This window comes from Toxotes jaculatrix, chromosome 24, assembly GCF_017976425.1.
Source record: "Toxotes jaculatrix isolate fToxJac2 chromosome 24, fToxJac2.pri, whole genome shotgun sequence".
NCBI classification, from domain to species: domain Eukaryota; kingdom Metazoa; phylum Chordata; class Actinopteri; family Toxotidae; genus Toxotes; species Toxotes jaculatrix.
Genome location: NC_054417.1, coordinates 7491995 through 7509322, shown reverse-complemented (window position 1 = coordinate 7509322; position 17328 = coordinate 7491995). Strand labels below are relative to the sequence as shown.

Sequence of the window (17328 nt, the reverse complement as noted above, 5' to 3'; positions counted from 1 at the left end):
AGATATGAAGCATCTGAATTGTGTTTTGTGTGTGTGTGTGTATGAGAGAGAGAGAAAAAGAGAGAGATGAGGCAGAGTCAGATAAAAAAAAAAAAAAGAATGAATGAATTCTGCACCCTGACAGCTCTTGTGATTCAAGACGTATCCTCCAAGATGCAGTTTTTAAATTCATGTGTATGACAAGAGGCAGAGAAAGTGAGTGAGAAGCACTAATGCCAGAAGTATGTGGACACCCAAAAATGGCATACATGTGATGTTTCTTTCTATGGCTACACATACTGTCCAGCCCCAGTGGCCTAATGGATAAGGCACTGGCCTCCTAAGCCAGGGATTGTGGGTTCGAGTCCCATCTGGGGTGATTTCCAGCAGAGTGGCGCAGAGGAAGCGTGCTGGGCCCATAACCCAGAGGTCGATGGATCGAAACCATCCTCTGCTACGGAAATTCTTTTTACTAATACATACCCTATATGTATAATATAAAGTGAAAAGGTTTGAATAGTTTCTGAACGCACACCTGTAAAGGAAAAGTTTGAAACGATTACATCACAGATAAGTGTACCTTTGCAGAGGCAACTGTTTAATCCCTCTGGGCTGCTGTAAGTACACTTAATCTTTTCCTCCTCTACTGCTCTTGGGTCACAAGGATTGTCTTTGCAGAATAGCAGAAAAAAGCTCCGCTCAGGCGCCTCCAAGCTTTGAACTGTGTGAAAATATTTTGATAAAGCTGACATTACTGCACCGCTGCTGGGTTTTTTCTATCCTTTTTCACCCTTCTCAAACCTATAACTCAGGAAAATATACGACCTTCCCCTGGGTCGTACCTTTATGAAAAGTACAATAACAAATTGATTTTCATATTATTGTTAAAGAACAAACATAAATGTGCTGAGGAATCATTTATAGACTAAATCTGTGTTTTTGCTTCAAAGGCAAATGTTAAGCAGGTATGTTTGTACGTTTCTAAGGAAACATAGGTTTACCTACAGAACTGTGATAATATCCAAATCGTCATCGTCTGTCAGAGGTCTTTGCATCATTGTGAGGCCATCGGACTGTGTCTGCAGCCGTAAAACGCACTCGGCTGCAGGCTGAGGGAGGCGGAGTGTATCAGCCTCAAACTTGGCACGATTACAGATGAATAGCTGAGCAAGCAAAGGACTCCTCGGGGGGCTGTGCGCCCATATTAACAATGCTGTAAAATACATTGTGACACACTGTTAGGCTTGAGTCGAGTGACAAAATACACCAATAAAAGATTATAACACTAAAAGAGGAGATGTAAGTGATAATCTATGCAGATGCGTGGGTGAATACAGTGAAAATATCTCCTTCCCACAAAAAACAAACCTGCTAAATACAGCCCCAAAACTAAAATACAAGCTGGTGAGTTATTAGAGAATGTGTCTATAAATACTAACTCTAAACCCAGAGAAAGCTCTAAAAACCTTTGTCAAAACAGCAACAAGATGATCATCAAGTGAGGCAGAGAAGAAAAGTCACAGTCTGATACAGAGCGAACACACACACACCTATTCAATGGGGAGACAAAACAGTTGGACGGCTCAACGCAAACAGGCTAAAAGGTTGAGCACACCTCAAACAAAGTACCTGACAGATTATCGAACAGCATGGAAAACCCTCTGGGGACTGTGTAGGACAAGTTTTATAACCTTCTGAAATCAATAATTGTGCACCCTTCATACCACAACTGTCCTGCGTTTCAGAGGTGGAAAAGTAGGCAGGATTTGAACTTCACCTTCCAGCTCTGTTTTTTTTTTCAACTTTCATACGATTACTTTTCTTTTTTTATATATATCTTAAAGAGAAGATAATCTGAAAGTCTGTGCTGTTATCCCTATCTGAATAATTATCACATCTCACTACTTGCTTCTTACCACACCTTTAAGTGTGGCTGTTTGCAATAGCTGTGAACACGTTTGCCTTCGGACAACACTTCGTACGAACAGGCTCATTCTAAGCACACCCCGACCTTTATCAGCTACTCACTGTGTTGTCCCGATGTCGCTTCCCAGGCAGTTAACGACCTATTCACACCTGGAGTCATGTGACACTTAAGACTCTCACATGACTGCCAGGTGGCCCGATGACCCACATGTAACCTTAACGACTCTGAAGGTGTGAACGCAAAATAATTAACTGCCCTTTTGACATGTCTTCTTGATTCCACCTTTGCGTTTCCTGCCATCAGGTCACGTCTGCGATGAAAATGGACTATTTTGCGGGCTGAGTGAGAGACAAGAGTTTATTTATATCCATAAAACCCGATATATATCTGTTCACTTGTGATTAAGCTCAACAAAATGAGAAACTGGTTCTTTCTGGTTAACTGTAGAATCCACGGATGAGATCATTTGATTAATCTGCTCCATTAATTATCGCTGGCACTGCTCGAAATACACGTGAAATAAAGTCCAGAAGGTCTGAACTCCACTTCTCCTTCCTCGTTTCTATATTTAACGGATGAACTTTAAACCTTGCAAAGCTTTGTTCAAGGGTTGGAATTTAAAATAAGAAAAAATAATCTTAACTTAGACTGTTCTAGAAAATGCAGATTTTTCCTCTATGAACCTATTCATTGTTTATAACCTGAGAAACCAACACTGTCTTATCCAAAAAGACAATGTGTAGCTTTACTCTGAGTTAAGTATCTTGTAAAAGTGCAGTTACTTAGGATTTGAGTGACGAGCAAGCAAACCTATTTTCAAATATCAGCTTTGATTCCTGTAGCACCTGTTACCTGCCATGAAACAGGAAAAACATACACAAAATGCTTCAAAACTGCAGTCGAACAGCAGCTTGAATGTCAGACATTTTCTGAAAGAAAGCCATAGATCAGTGTTGACTGAGGGTCCTCAGAGACGCCAGTACTGGTGCTTTTGGATTCATGAGCCAAAGATGAACGGGTAAAATAGAAGAGCACTTTAACATTTCTGTGCTCAATTAGCCTTGTCTATTTACAAAAATACATAGAATAGAAATATTACACAAAGAGATTAACTACATTCGTAAACGTGAGAACCAGGCAGAAACTGTCTCAGCACTACTTCCCTTTACCTCTTACTACACATTTAGGTCTGCTTCAGTCTGGTGATCCAGGAGGGAATATCGGTCCTGCTGCTCCTGGACAGAGTTAATGGATGTTCCCTGGCTGGGTGGGGCCACGGTGCTTTGACTCAGCTGCGGAGCTCCGGTCGAGAGAGCAGGGCTGCGCCGCCGCCCGTCCAGTCCCAGATGTGTGCTGATCTGAGACGACCGGAGGCTCTTCATTTGACCTCGTGCGCGCACCTCATACAGCTCCACAGAGGTTTTCTTATACCTGGAGGAAACAGATGGTTATTATATTCACCTCTGAAGATGAAAAATATAATGAAAGTTAGCTGATTCCTATGAAGAGGAGGCTGCAGTGACAAACATCACTGCAGCCTCTGTCACCGGGATGCACTCTTTGATGGAAATTTATACAGACTCACGTTCTCAGCAGTAAAGAAGACAGAACCACGGATACGGACGAGGCAGCCATGGCAGCCGAGCCCATCCAGGGTTGAAGCACCAGGCCGACAGGCATGAACACACCTACAACCAACAGAGGGGAGGACTTCATCTGCGACAACGCTTCAGCGTTCACGAAAAAAAGCTTTATCTAGTTTGTGTAACTTTGGCCTGTTTCAGTTTGGTTTCGTTTTTTAAACGTTTATGTAACAAAGTCTAAGTTTGCTCTTACTTAACTTTTGTGCAGATTACAGCTGCAACACTGCCATTTCACTGTCATCTACACGATGCCAGTGTAAACAAATGTTTGTCTTTCCTTCCGATAATTTCATTTCAGCGTCTCCTGTGGTTTAAAAACAACAGGACTCTTTTGCTGCTTGTGCAGCCAGCTACAACAACATCTCTTCATTTCTCTGGTAATGTAAGGCCTTTCACCACCTCTGCTAGAATCAAGCGTAGAGTTTGATTCCATTTTCCAGTCAGTTTATAATCAGTCCTTACCAGCAGCGACTGGTATTCCTAGAAGGTTGTAGATGACAGCGAAGACAAAGTTGATCCTTATCCTCCGCACCGTCTTCTTCGACAGCTCGATACTTGCCACAACATCCAGCAGATCATTCTGAACAGTGGAAAAACCTCCATGTTAGTTTGAACATGTCACTGTATCTCTGCACAGTCACAGTGTGTCACTTACTCTGATCAGGACAATATCTGCCGCCTCGATAGCCACATCTGTTCCCGTGCCGATGGCGATGCCGACGTCGGCACGGGCGAGTGCGGGAGAGTCATTAACGCCGTCTCCCACCATGGCAACTCGCAGGCCTTTCTCCTGCAGCTCTTGTACTTTAGCCACCTTATGTGACGGCAGCACTTCTGCAAACACCTTTCTGATCCCCACCTGTTGTCAACCAAACATCCAGGCATTTTATTTCATTTATTCAGGTGCTTTTCTTTCAGTATTTTTTAAAATTCTTTATTGATGTGTGTGTGCTTTACCTGTGTGGCGATAGCTTTGGCTGTGCGCCTGTTGTCTCCTGTTATCATAACCACCTCAATGCCCATGCTGTTGAGTGTATGCACTGCTAACGCTGACTCTGCTTTCACTGTGTCAGCAATAGCTAACATGGCGCACAGCACACCTGCAGAGAACACACATAACATACAATGAGGTACAACTGGAGAGCTGCAGCAGTAAGGTCTGTAAACATCTTGCAGGTTTTATCCTCACCGTCTATGGCCACCAGGATGGCTGTCTGCCCTTTAGTCTCATGGCTGCTCATGGCAGCATCAACATCTGCTCCAATGTGGTGACCGTTCCTCCTCATCCATTCTCTGTTTCCGATCAGGACTGAGTAAGACACCACTCCTCCTGGAAGCAAAGACATAAAAAAAATAAGAATTCTGTTATAATGCATTAAAAACTGTTCTGTTAAGTTATAAATCATGGTATATCTGTACTGTCACTTTGCACATTAATGGTTTTTCCCACTCAGAGCCCATGGGTTTGTCAAATATTTTAAATCAAGGCTGAAGTGAACAGAGGATAGGAAGGCAGTACACAATATAATTCCTGAGGAAGAACCCCTGAATAGTACCTGTGACCTTGGTGTTATTAGCACCATGCTTTAACCAACGGAGCTAACCAGCGTGGTTTGATTTATAAGGTCAGCTGATGAGACTCTGACAGATACATCTTGTATGGAACAGCCTTAATTGTTTAGGTAAAAGGACTTGAATAATGTATTTGTTTATATATCCTACACAGAAAAGACAAAGGCTTCTTATTGACTTATTGACTAGAGCCAGGCAGCTCTGATTATATTCAAATAAAGTGAGTATCAGTTAAACAAACCTCTCAAATTTGAGTCTGCACAAAAACTGAAGTTCAATCAACAGGTAAATATAGAATTCTGGGTTGAACTCCATAAAGTGAGAACCATCAGACCTGCAGACGGAGCCTCGGCAGCAGAGAGCAGGCTGCTTTCGTCTGTGGTGGCTCCCGGAAGCAGGAAAAGCTCTTCGCTCTGGTGCTGAAGCAGATGCTCCACATTGGACACCCGGCAGCTGATCCCACAGCCGGGAACCGCCTGGAAGTCCTGGCAGTAGCCCAGCACGTCACTGCCCAGCTCCTGTTATCATCACACAGACAAAGTTCTGGTAACGAGAAGCTTTGAATAAAGCTTCTGACATCTATTGTTAGTAAATACACTTTAAAACGCACAGGTAATCACACAAATACAAGCATAAACTCTACATGCTGATGAGCAAGATCAGATTAAGACTCTGACCTCCCTGGCTCCCTCTCTCACCTCTTTGCAGTGCTTAGCGACAGCCATGCCCAGCGGGTGCTCACTGCTGGCCTCTGCTGTCCCCACCACGGCCAGGATCTTCCTCAGGGGCATGCGGGCCATTTCCCACAACACCAACACACGAGTCACCTGAGGCACGCCGTGTGTAATCGTCCCGGTCTTATCGAACATCACCACATTGATCTGAGGGAGCAGTGACACACAGAAACACAGCGGAGTCATGGCTCCATCTTTTTTATGACCTCTGCACTTTGTCTAATAGTCCTTAAGATAGAAAATCAAAATGCTGTTTATTTAGCTAATATTATATTATATCATCCATGTTCCTGCCCTGAATGAAATGTGTGATATTGTTAAAATAAAAAAAGGAGAGTGTTTCAGTAATGAAGCAGTGACATCTGACGCCACACGGTGTCACTAGTTAATTAGAACAGAAACAGGTTAGCAGAGTGATAGGAATGAAGGAGACACTGAGGAGGGGGATCTCTTTGAGTCCTCGCCTCAGTGTGTGGGAAACTCATTTCTCATGTATTAAGTAAGAAGATTAACAAGTATCACTTACATCTTGAGGCTGGTATGCTGCACACCAACATACCAGTACCTACTGCAGGCACTTTGTTTTTCTAACTATAAAGGTCTCATTGCTTATTGCTGCTCTGCATGCTCAGCTGTGCGTTGCTGTTTCCTGTTGCTGTGCCTGGCTGTTCTTTATTTCTGACTCCTTGTTGCCTTGTGTCATTTTTAACAATCACTTCATTGTTTTCAGAACATCTTGCATTATCCTTGTCAATAAGTAAATGAAATGAAAAGGCTGGTTTGCCTCCTTCCCCTAAATTGTTTACCTGTTGTTGGTGTATGCTTTGCCATTCATGGATATTTATTTACATGCTGATATAAAGGTACAAACAAATAAAACAGTTATGAGTATTACATTGCTAACAGCAGTACTTTTCAGGAGTCAGAAGCAGGGTGTAAAGTGCATTGCCTTATGTGCCATCTCCAGCGGCTCGCCTCCTTTAATGAGGATCCCGTTCTGAGCGCCAACACCTGTGCCCACCATTACAGCCGTCGGGGTTGCAAGCCCCAGAGAGCAGGGGCAGGCAATGGATAAAACAGTGATGGACGCCTGGAAGGCGAAGCGGACGATAACTTCCGCCTTGGAGATGTTCTGGTTATAACCCTGTGAGGAGGCAATATGAAAATGATATGAAAACGCTCACACAGAACCCTCTGCATGTCAAACCTTTATGACAGCCGCTTTTGTTTGCAAATGAAAACATTTTTGTGCACACTTACCGGGAAGTTTTCCTTCACAATGTCAAAGTCGACAAACCCGATTGCCATCCAGGCCACCAGTGTTAGCAGAGAAACGATAACTATGAAGGGCACAAAGTATCCGCTGAGCCTGTCTGCAAACTGCTGGATGGGGGCCTGAGCAAACACAAGAGCGCAGAGGAGTTAACTGCAGCATTAACTCTTGTTCTCACTTTTATAAATAAAGCACAACTGATGGACAGCGTGCTGGATAATTTGTTTTCTTTCCAAATCAAGAGTTTTTTAGTTCAAGCATCTGATCGAAATTTTGAAAACCTGCCTCTTACCTTGGAAGTTTGGGCTTCTTCCACCAGTTTGACAATCTGAGACAGAGTCGTGTCAGCACCGACATGAGTAGCCTCCACCAGAAGAGCACCATGAGCATTGATGGAGCCCGTGATCACCAGACTCCCCACCTTTTTGCTAACAGGCATCGGCTCACCTGACAGAGATACGAGGTGGAAAAAAGGTACAAACTTTTGTGTGCTTGATTAAAAACTCCTTCCTCAAACAGAATGAACACTTTCTTTCACTGATTAGATTTCACAGCTGAAAGATAAATCATCAGTAATTTCATTCTGCAGATTTAAAATGGCAGCATCAGTGCTCTTTAACTGTTACATCCTCCTACCTGTGATCAAGGACTCGTCTGCCATGGAGCTTCCCTCTATCACTTTTCCGTCAACGGGGAACTTTCCTCCTGGGACGACCTTCACAATGTCGCCTCGCTGGACCAGCTCCACCACCACCTGCTCCTCACTGAAGCATACAAAGGTTTTTACAGTCACACTTTATAATTATGTGTTGATGTATTATTTGTTTTATTTCTGTTGTTTGAAACTTGTTTCTCTGACATAAGTGGCTTAGATCTATTTCAGCTTGTCAGTATGTTAAATGTTTGCACATTTCTCACAGCGATACACTTTCAGGTGCACTGTTTTGTTGTGTCTTGTGTCTCACCTGATGATGGAGTGGTCAGGTCCCAAAGTGACCACAGTGGCATCGGTGGCTTGAAGGGACATTAGTTTGGCCAAAGCCTCTGAGGTTTTACTCTGCAGAAATGGAGACGAAGCAAAGTAATAAAGAAAAATCATAGCCCAGAGGTCAGTGAGGAGCACTTGACTTGGCTATAGAGCATTATAAAGGTGATTTGTGCAGAACGTTGGCATCTAAAAATTAAGAACATAAGAGATTACTTTCCTGTAATTCTCAATGATTACAAAGCAGAACAAATAAAAGCTGCAGCGTTAATTTTGGCATTTTAATACGGTACAAAGTAACTACATCCATCAGCAAAAAATAAAAAGAAGAAGAAGAAAAAAATTCATGCTGGCTTCAGCTTTTCTTCAAAACTAACTACTTAAAATATTTTAGTGTTGCACACATTCTCATGGATTCAGACTTGTCAGCGGTTGTGAATGACAGCTCTTATTTAAGGATGATTCATGATGCATAAAAACACCCAGACCTGACTGACTGCTCGCTGGTCGGAGCTTTTACTGTAGTTGTGGGTACAGCAAGGTCACAAACAAATGTCAGGATAAAATTTAATGCGGTCTTATGATTGTGTTACAGCAGCAGCTGATGTACAGTTAATCATTCACTACAACCACTCCTGACATGACCTATAATAACGTCCCAGGTTGTTAAAATGCCCGCAGATGTGTCGTCCAAGTTTTATAATAAAAACTCAGTTGATGAAGACTCTTATAAGGAACAAGTTCTGCTTTTGTAGTAATTTAAGACTATAAGAAAAAGAATAAAAATGCTACCCATGTGACATTATAGTTTAGAGGGTTATAGTGTGGTTCACCATTGCCAGTGAAACAGGAAAGAAATGAAAGTTGTGTAAAAATTGTGTGAATTTAGAAAAAAAAACCCTATTTAATGATTTTTACCTTGGCAACATGCTCCAACCATCGACCCAGTGCAATGAACACAAACAGCATGGGTGGAGTGTCGAAAAAGGTGACGGGGCTCTGATTGGCTCGCTCAGCCATGGCTACGATGAGGACCACACAGGAGTAGATGTAGGCGATAGAGGTGGCCAACACAATCAGCACATCCATGTTGGCTGTGCGGTGTTTTAACGAGCGATAGGCCTGGATATAGAAGTTCCGGCCTCCGAAGAACTGGAAGGAAATGAAGACAGAAAAAATTGGCAGTCAGTGAAACAACGTGGGCTGCACTGCGGCATCTTTTCCTTGTATTCTTTAATCTTGTTTTTATGTAAGCAGTAAAGTCACACATTTCTGTTTCTTTTTTAACTTTTAATTTAATTTCCTTGATGGCAGACGGCTTTTCTTTGGCAAGAAGGAATGGATATTATTTTCATCTACATGAGTCCTTGCTGGATAATAAACCCCAGTTTGTTGAAGTAGCCAAGTGCCAAGAGTGATCCACTGTCTAAGAAGAGCATTAAACTATCAACTTACTAACTTGTAGAATTACAAGAAACAAAAGGTCCCTTCATGCATAAGGAACCAACCACAATTATATTCTTACAAAAAGGAAACACCCAGCCGTTTCTGAGTAAAAGATGTGAATTAAGCAAAGAACTCAGCAAAAAAGAAACCAGCAAGGTTCCCTGTTCCCTCACCTGCACAGGTGTACAGAGCAGGAAGAAAGCCAGGTTGAGGAGGGAGAGGCCTGGCAACAGGTTCTGCTCCTCGGGCATGGAGCCTCCATGTTCCTGGTGCTGACTATCCATTATCATCATGTAGATCATGAGGCCCATGACAGGTAGGCCAAAAACAAGGCTGAACAGGAAGGAGCTCTTCCACCTGCAAAGGTGACAGAAACAAGACGCTGTTGAAATACGTTTTTTCCTTTTCCTTGTGACTTTACCTGTTACCTTTGAAATGTTTTCTACTGTGGGATAAGGGACAAGGCATTGGCTTCCTAAACCAGGGACTGAGGGTTCAAGTCCAATCTGGGGTGAAAGGATTTTGGTGGTGCTTTGGTGGGGTGCATAACCCAGAGGTTGAAGGAGTAAAACACTGTCCTACTTGACATTTTATTTTAATCTGTATCAACCTTTTGAAACTCATTAAAATGTCATTTTCACATCAATTACAGCAAGTCATTAATGTAGTATTTGAGATGAAATATAACACAAGTTTGTGTGGTCTGAAGGTGACTTTGCCTTAAAAACGACACAGCCTCATAAGACTGCACTTACTCTAATAATGTGGACAATTTCTAAAATAGATACTTGCTGTCTAATTTCCTCTGAGTGATCGAGGTTGTGTTTGAAGCCCTCCTTCACCAGACTGGCCTCGAATCCAAGGCTCTACAGTGAGAAACAACGCCAAGATATAACATCAAGGATTTAAACAAGAGGAATCTTATGTTAGACAGTAAAATATTACGTGACAGTTACCTGAACAATCCTGATAATATCTCGAGGTCCGAGTTCTTCTGGGTCAAACTGGATCTGCGCTTTTTTAGTAGCAAGAGCAACAGAGGCCCCGAGGATCCCTTTGGTTGTGATGAGCTTGGACTCAATGTTGTGGACACATGATGCACATGTCATACCTGTTATCTAAAAGTGCAGGATGGTGAAAATTACTGCCTGCTTTCAGTACTTAAGAATTCTGTGTCACATAATGTTGTGAAGACTCACTGAGAGGTCCAGTTTCCCGTGTGTTACTGCATTGTCCTCTATCAGTTTGGCCCCAAAGCCTAAGTCTTGTATGCGCTGAGTCACAGCAGCAGCGTTTATGACGTCTGAATCATATTTCACCTCTGCCTTTCCAGCCATTAGGGATACCAGCACCGAGATGATTCCTGGAAGTCAAAGCAGTTGTGAAGTACTGTCAAACAAACACAACTTCTGTTAAAACTTTAAAGGAAAACTAAGTTTACTCAATCAATAACCCACATTTCAACATATTCAAACCAAGGGATTCTCTCATATGCTGCAAATACAAAAACTGGTAAATAAAGGGACTGTTTAATCAGACTTACCCTTGTGTTTGAGCAGGTTCCTCTCAATGTTGGCCACACAGGAGGCACAGGTCATTCCCATTACACAGATGAAGCATTTCTGAACATTTATGTCAGGAGAGTTGGGTTGACAGTTTGCAGTGTTAGCCTGTGATCCAGTGCCATTGCTGATTCCTGCCTTATTGGCTGATTGCAAGTCAGGAAAGTGAGAAGGTCCGGAGCTCACAGGCCTGGACTTTTCATAACTCTGAACGCTCTTCTCAGGCTCTGAGGAGAAGAAAGAACAAAGTCAGTGGGCATAGATGCAAGTGGGTCAGTATCCTGATGCAGGAAATAAACTGCAGTTACTGCCCTATGTGTATTAAAGAGAATATCCTAAATATTATATGTCTCAGTATGGTGCATAGTATAGTCTGAACACCTAGAATAGATTTAGTATCACTATTACTCTGAATACTTCACAGCAACTTGGAACAAATATTCAAAACTTTGATGCTAAATTGTAGGTCTGAATTAAACATAAGTACAGTCCTCAAAAAGCTGCTTTAAAAGCAGAGAACTCCAACTCGACCTTGACGGCTGAGATCGAACAAGGTACATGAAAGAATCTGCTCATAATCTGCCCTGACTTAATTCCACGTCTTGGCAAACTGTTTTTGTCATTAAATCCAACAAGAAAGCACCAGCTGCCGTAAAGAGGCCTCAAGCCGCCCTGGAGAGCATACTTGTCTGGTTTCCATGGTAATCTGTGGAAACTGAAGTGAGGTGAATACGAGGTGTCCTGTTGCCCTAGTGGCCCATAGTACTCTATAGATTATACATGCAAGAGCTTAATGAAAGTCTTTCTGCGCATAATGTACAGGTTCTACCTCGAGGTTTCTTTCTACACATGCTTCTTACACTACACACTTTAATTCTCTGGCAGTACTCACAAGGTTATAAATAACATAGTTCTCCTGAAAGCATCTTAACATATCATGTACAGGAATTCATGAGTGGGATGGAATACATTGCTTGAATGACAACAATATAAGCCGCTGGAGTTCATCTAACAATGGGTGCTTTTCTACCTCGAGCCCAGCAAGCTGAAAAACCAGTTCAATGCCCAGTAGTGTTCCAAAACCAACTCCTCTTCTAATAAGTTGCTGCTAGAGATGATGCTGGGAAGACCAAAATTAGTAAAGTTATGGGCTGGCTTTGTTGTCCTTATATTGGTGCAGACTAAGTATTTTCTTGATAATCTGTATGTACTAAATAATAATTACAGTATAATCTGTAATTCTCACAAATGAACAAATGATCATCACACTTTTTGAGCCCAATTTAAAGAATCATTAATACAGAGAGATAATTTTTTTGGATCTAGAAATTCCTCCTGTTTATCTCTCCTCTCATTATTATGCTGTTTCAACAAAGATGCTGCTTGTTCTCCCTTTTCAAAATACAACCTCTGCACTCACACTACATTCATTTCTGGAGGTGCTTTATGGTGACAGCTGCCATGTTCCATTTTTTTCCCCTTAGAGCTTGAACCAGCCAATCAAAAATCACATCAAAATGTAATCATGAGCAAACCTTTCTCATTGGTGCCTACCCTGAAGTGATGCGTCAAAGCCCATGTCCTCAATAGCTGCCCTGAGCTGCTCCGGCTCCGTCAGACAGGGGTCAAAGGTTATCATTCCCTTTTCATCCTTCAGTGACACCGCTATCGTCTGTACTCCTGTCATCTGAGAGATCCTCCCTTCTATGGACTGCACACAAGAGTTGCAAGTCATCCCTACAATCCATATGGTTACAGTCTGGGTTGATGAAGTCAACATGTCCATCTGCCAGTGGCTTATATCTTCTGCAGATGGGTCCTCAGATAATAAAGTGGCATCAAACCCCATGTCCTCGATCTTGTCTCTCAGTTCCTGTTGCGTAACTAGAAGAGGCTGAAATACAATCAGTGCTGCACTGTCCTGAAGAGACACCTGAATATACGAAACCCCTGGTAGCTCACAAAGATGTCCCTCGATGGACTGCACACAGGACTGGCAGTGCATACCATCCACCCTGATCTGCACCGCTGACTCCACGCTGTATCCCAAGCTCTGGAGCTCCAAGGCGATCTCTTTGGTTGTGATAACTGAAACATCATAGTCCACTTTGGCTAATTTTCTGGGTAAAGACAAGCTGATACCAAGTACTCCCTTCAGGATGGAGATTCTGGCTTCGATGGCTTGGGCCTGGTGCTCGCTGGTGAGTCCCAGGAGTTTAAAGCTCACCCTGGAGGCAGTTTTGGGTGGAGGGTAGAGTTCGCTCTGGCTGCCATACTCATAGGCCAAGTTGTCAAGGCCTTGTTTCCCCACATCAGCGCAATTTTCCTTGAAAGATGAAAGAAAAGTTAGTTAAGCATTTGTTAATTTAGAAAACTCAGGGACTGTAAAAACTGCGGAACCTCATGTTGTAATTATGAGATAGTTTAATCTTGATTATTAATGCATTCTGCCTATGTATAAAAATAAGACTAATGCTCTTGATCATTTCCAAACATGTCAGAGGCTGGTTAGTCCAAACAAACCAGGGGAAAAAAAAGCTTCAACCAATTAAAATTTTGGGGGCATTTTAAGTCTCTGATATTGTAAAATCAGCTTAGATGGTTAAAACACCACACAGAAATGGGAGACTAAATTCAACCCCAATGGAGAAAAGGCCAGCCCTGCCAGTTTGGGGCCTAAAAACCACATGACTGGCCCTTCACATAAGCCTTCCAACGTGACTCTGCTTAAAGTCAAAAGTCATTGGTACCTCACAGAAATGAGGACAGAAGCCAGCTACATATGAAGAGTTTCACTTTAAAAGCTGCTTTCATTTTTAATTATTAATGCCTCTTTTTAAAATGTATAAATCATTCCTAAAAGTACATTCTTTACATGTATGTTTGTTATTTATATAGAAAGCCAAAAACAGGTTAGTCACACAAACTAAAAGTATTTGTGCAACTATGAACATTAAGTCACATCTTGCTTCCCACCGATGAGAATAACAGCTACAAGAGGATTAAACCAGCTGTCAAAAATGCTAAAATAACTTCCATAGCAGAGGATGGTTTCGATCCATCGACCTCTGGGTTATGGGCCCAGCACGCTTCCGCTGCGCCACTCTGCTGGAAATCACCCCAGATGGGACTCGAACCCACAATCCCTGGCTTAGGAGGCCAGTGCCTTATCCATTAGGCCACTGGGGCTACACAAAAACAGTGTGGACATGCTGAACGCTACGTTTCTGCAGTCCAGATGTCCACACTGAAAAGTGCACTGTTAGCATGTTGTTTGTAAAAGCATCTTTTTCCTCTCCTGCTCACTGTGGCTACTTCATGCTTGTTCAGCCATCAGAAACAGAAAGACAAGTAAGTGAGAACAACTAGTTAAAGTTAAGGCTAAGAGGCCCTGCTGATTTGACAACATCAGGTCAAAAAGACTTCAAAAATCTTTTTTTGTCCTCATGTGTCTCTTTGTGTTACAGTACAAACACTGAAATGTTGACTGCTGAGTTCATGAGCACTGTTTAGATGTTCAAAGTGCAACAGTTCTCTAATAAATCACACACAGGCAAACACTTCCCAGAAAAATCAAACGTTTTAAACCATCCTCCATAAATGTCCACTGTCTCTGCAGCAGTCTCCTGTGATATGTTTATGATGTCAAAACAAAGCTATGTTCTCAGTACTGCAAAACTGCTGTTTATACTTTACATTTTATTTATTATTACACACAGAACATCATAGCTACTTTGTTTTTTGTCTGTTGTTCCTCATTCTTTACATTAGTTTAGATGCAAAACTGCCTTTCGTCGTGCTCATGCTCAGTGCAATGAAAACAAAGTTTAATCTAAAAAACAATTAAGGAAATTGTATTAAATTGTATTGTTTTGTCACAAACTTATTATTGTTATTGCAAAATGTTGACTTTCCTGAGAAAATGTTCAAATGTTGACTTTCCTGAGAAGTTCCAGAACAAGTCACAAAATTAAAGAGCCTATTGCAAAGATGAGTAATAGCACCAAAAATCTTTACTTTTAATAAAGTTAACTGATGTTCTGATACTATTTACATTAAAAACATATAGAAATATCTTAACATTACTTTTTACAGATGATAGCAGTGATTTTCTGCCTACCTGCATCATGAGTACCTGCCGTCACACCTTGCTGTCTTAACTTTTCTTTTGGCTGTTTGCTGAATGTACTGCGAATATTTTCTGGTATGTGTCATGTCATCGCTCAGGATGAAGGAGAATTAATTAATGATTGGGTGGCTCTCGCACCAATCAAATTCATCCACTGAAATAACCTACCTGTTAACACTGGCTAAGCATCACTGATTGGTATCATGTTTATGAATAAGGAAAAGATGCAAGGGGATTACAGAGTGGTGGAGGTATTGTTATTTACAGTCTGTGGTGAGAAAGGTCATTACTGCAGGGACCTGAATATAACGTTAGTGGAGAGTGACTCTAATCACATTTTCTCCATTGATTTCAACAGTGCAAGCATGATAACCGTCCTAATTAAATTATTTCTCTTGTTTGTGTTAGAGCTTCAGAGTTTTGTCCACTTAAACCCATTTTGAGAAAGTTCACATAGGTTTTGCTTCTGTTTTGTTTAAAATTTGCTGGAATAAAACCCAGTCTGACTTGCCATATATGCAGCATCAAATCTGGAATCAAAACAAGGACAGATTATGTGCATTTACTGTAATCATGAGTGATTTGTACTTGGTATAATGTTGAATAAAGCCCCTGTTGAGCTACCTCATTGAGCATTTTAACAATAAAGAAATCTGGCACCGGGCTACTGTAAAGTATCAGCCACTAATCTTTACGTTCTTTAATTTCTTAAATAATTTTTCTCTTGTTGGCTCAGTTTTAAGACACACACGGGGATATTTATGTCAAATAAGCTCTTTAAACCTAAAAGAGTGAAAAACCTGACTTTTAAAACTAAAGCTATATAGAAATTTAGAATAAATACGACAAAAGAGCTGCTGTGATATATAATCGTGGCGAATATCTCTGAGTTACACTTTGCATTTTGTTGTGTAACCCTGACTGACTTGTGGTAAACTCAGTAACTTGCATGGTTGCATTACATTCATATGGCATGTGTCCAGAGCACATACTTTAAGTGCATTCAACCTCCATAGCAACCACAGCATGGATGCTACAGCTGATACATGGGCCGTGTAGTGTTTCACCCGCTGACAATAAAACTATTGTTCAATGCCAGATCACTGAAAGAAAAACTAAATCATCTTACACATACCTGGGGTCATTTGGATTCCTGGCTTTTAGTTTAGCTTGTATCACCTTAAAATGAAGCTTTAACTACCAGAGACCCCTCCCAACAGGTTGCATACATTTTTGAGCTGTGACCAGCTCAACAGTGATTTTCCATTTGAATGTTAATTATTTTAGAGACTTGCCTTTTGCTGTTATCACTTTCATTTCTATTTTCTAAATGACACATAATCATGTAGCTGTAAGCAGCTATCAGGACATTTTAGATGCATGTCAATGTAGGCCACAGTATGTCAACAATTATAAGTGAAGCCTCCACTTGCATGCATTAATAAACATCTGTATCTGCTGACAGCTACATTGTAGTGTTTTGTACATTACACACTAAATGTTTAAATATAAATTATAAATATGGGCACATGAAGTGTGAAGAAATTGATGATTATCATCATGTGGCTCCTGGGCCATTAAAGTCGCCATTAAACTACTTTTTGTGCCAAAAGAAACTATATTAACTGCCACAGGTGGACATGGCCTGATAAACCCTTCAAAATAAGTTTTTTAAGTAACTTCCCTGACCTTGCAACATGGGAAACTGTGGAGTCAGACAGGACATGAGCTGCAGATGTCCCTGCAGGTCTCTGGAGGCCTACCTTAAACTCCTGAGCGCAGCGTCTCTCGCCGCTGCCTGCGGAGTGGACACTACAGGTGCAGCCCGGCTTACAGACACAGTCAACCATACAGATCTGCTCCGGAGACCTGGAGACATACTTGGACCGACTTCTGGGCGACTTAGGCGAAAACATGTTGGAGGAGCTGCTCTGATGCCGTTCGGCTTATCTCCACCTGTCAAAGTCGGAGGGCAAAAGTCCGCAGTGGACAAGCGCCGCGTCCTGTTCCTGGAGATAAGGCGAGCGCGGCGCAGCGCGGGAGTTGGAGGTTTTTGATCAGAGGTGGGGGTTCATGAT

The 17328-nt window shown here is 41.8% G+C and overlaps 1 protein-coding gene and 3 non-coding genes across 4 annotated transcripts; 1 reads left to right on the top strand and 3 right to left on the bottom strand.

Moving 5' to 3' along the window:
* The first annotated feature begins 285 nt into the window (after positions 1 to 285).
* Positions 286 to 358, top strand: trnar-ccu. The gene has a single exon. It is a non-coding gene; the product is annotated as a tRNA-Arg (tRNA).
* A 114-nt stretch (positions 359 to 472) lies between these two features.
* On the bottom strand, positions 473 to 17201 carry atp7b (ATPase copper transporting beta). The gene is made up of 21 exons (XM_041032571.1): positions 17014 to 17201; positions 12676 to 13447; positions 11103 to 11348; positions 10759 to 10922; positions 10516 to 10677; positions 10352 to 10425; positions 9733 to 9916; positions 9032 to 9265; positions 8094 to 8185; positions 7765 to 7892; positions 7421 to 7575; positions 7116 to 7250; positions 6805 to 6999; positions 5820 to 6002; positions 5456 to 5639; positions 4739 to 4879; positions 4507 to 4649; positions 4205 to 4408; positions 4012 to 4129; positions 3492 to 3594; positions 473 to 3337 (listed from the first exon to the last, which is right to left on the bottom strand). The coding sequence occupies exons 1-21, from the start codon at positions 17164 to 17166 to the stop codon at positions 3082 to 3084; spliced, it is 4026 nt and encodes a 1341-aa protein (XP_040888505.1). The 5' UTR covers positions 17167 to 17201; the 3' UTR covers positions 473 to 3081.
* trnam-cau lies at positions 14160 to 14231 on the bottom strand. Its single transcript has one exon. It is a non-coding gene; the product is annotated as a tRNA-Met (tRNA).
* trnar-ccu lies at positions 14238 to 14310 on the bottom strand. Its single transcript has one exon. It is a non-coding gene; the product is annotated as a tRNA-Arg (tRNA).
* Positions 17202 to 17328: the final 127 nt, after the last annotated feature.

Bases quoted from the DNA above. Each gene is read 5' to 3' on its own strand.
- atp7b (XM_041032571.1), bottom strand. From the start codon at position 17,166: ATGTTTTCGCCTAAGTCGCCCAGAAGTCGGTCCAAGTATGTCTCCAGG. The intron at 8,186-9,031 runs GTAAAAATCATT...CCATTTCTGCAG, and splicing joins GGTTGGAGCATGTTGCCAAG to AGTAAAACCTCAGAGGCTTT. The intron at 7,000-7,115 runs GTAAGTGTGCAC...GCCTCCTCACAG, and splicing joins TTGTGAAGGAAAACTTCCCG to GGTTATAACCAGAACATCTC.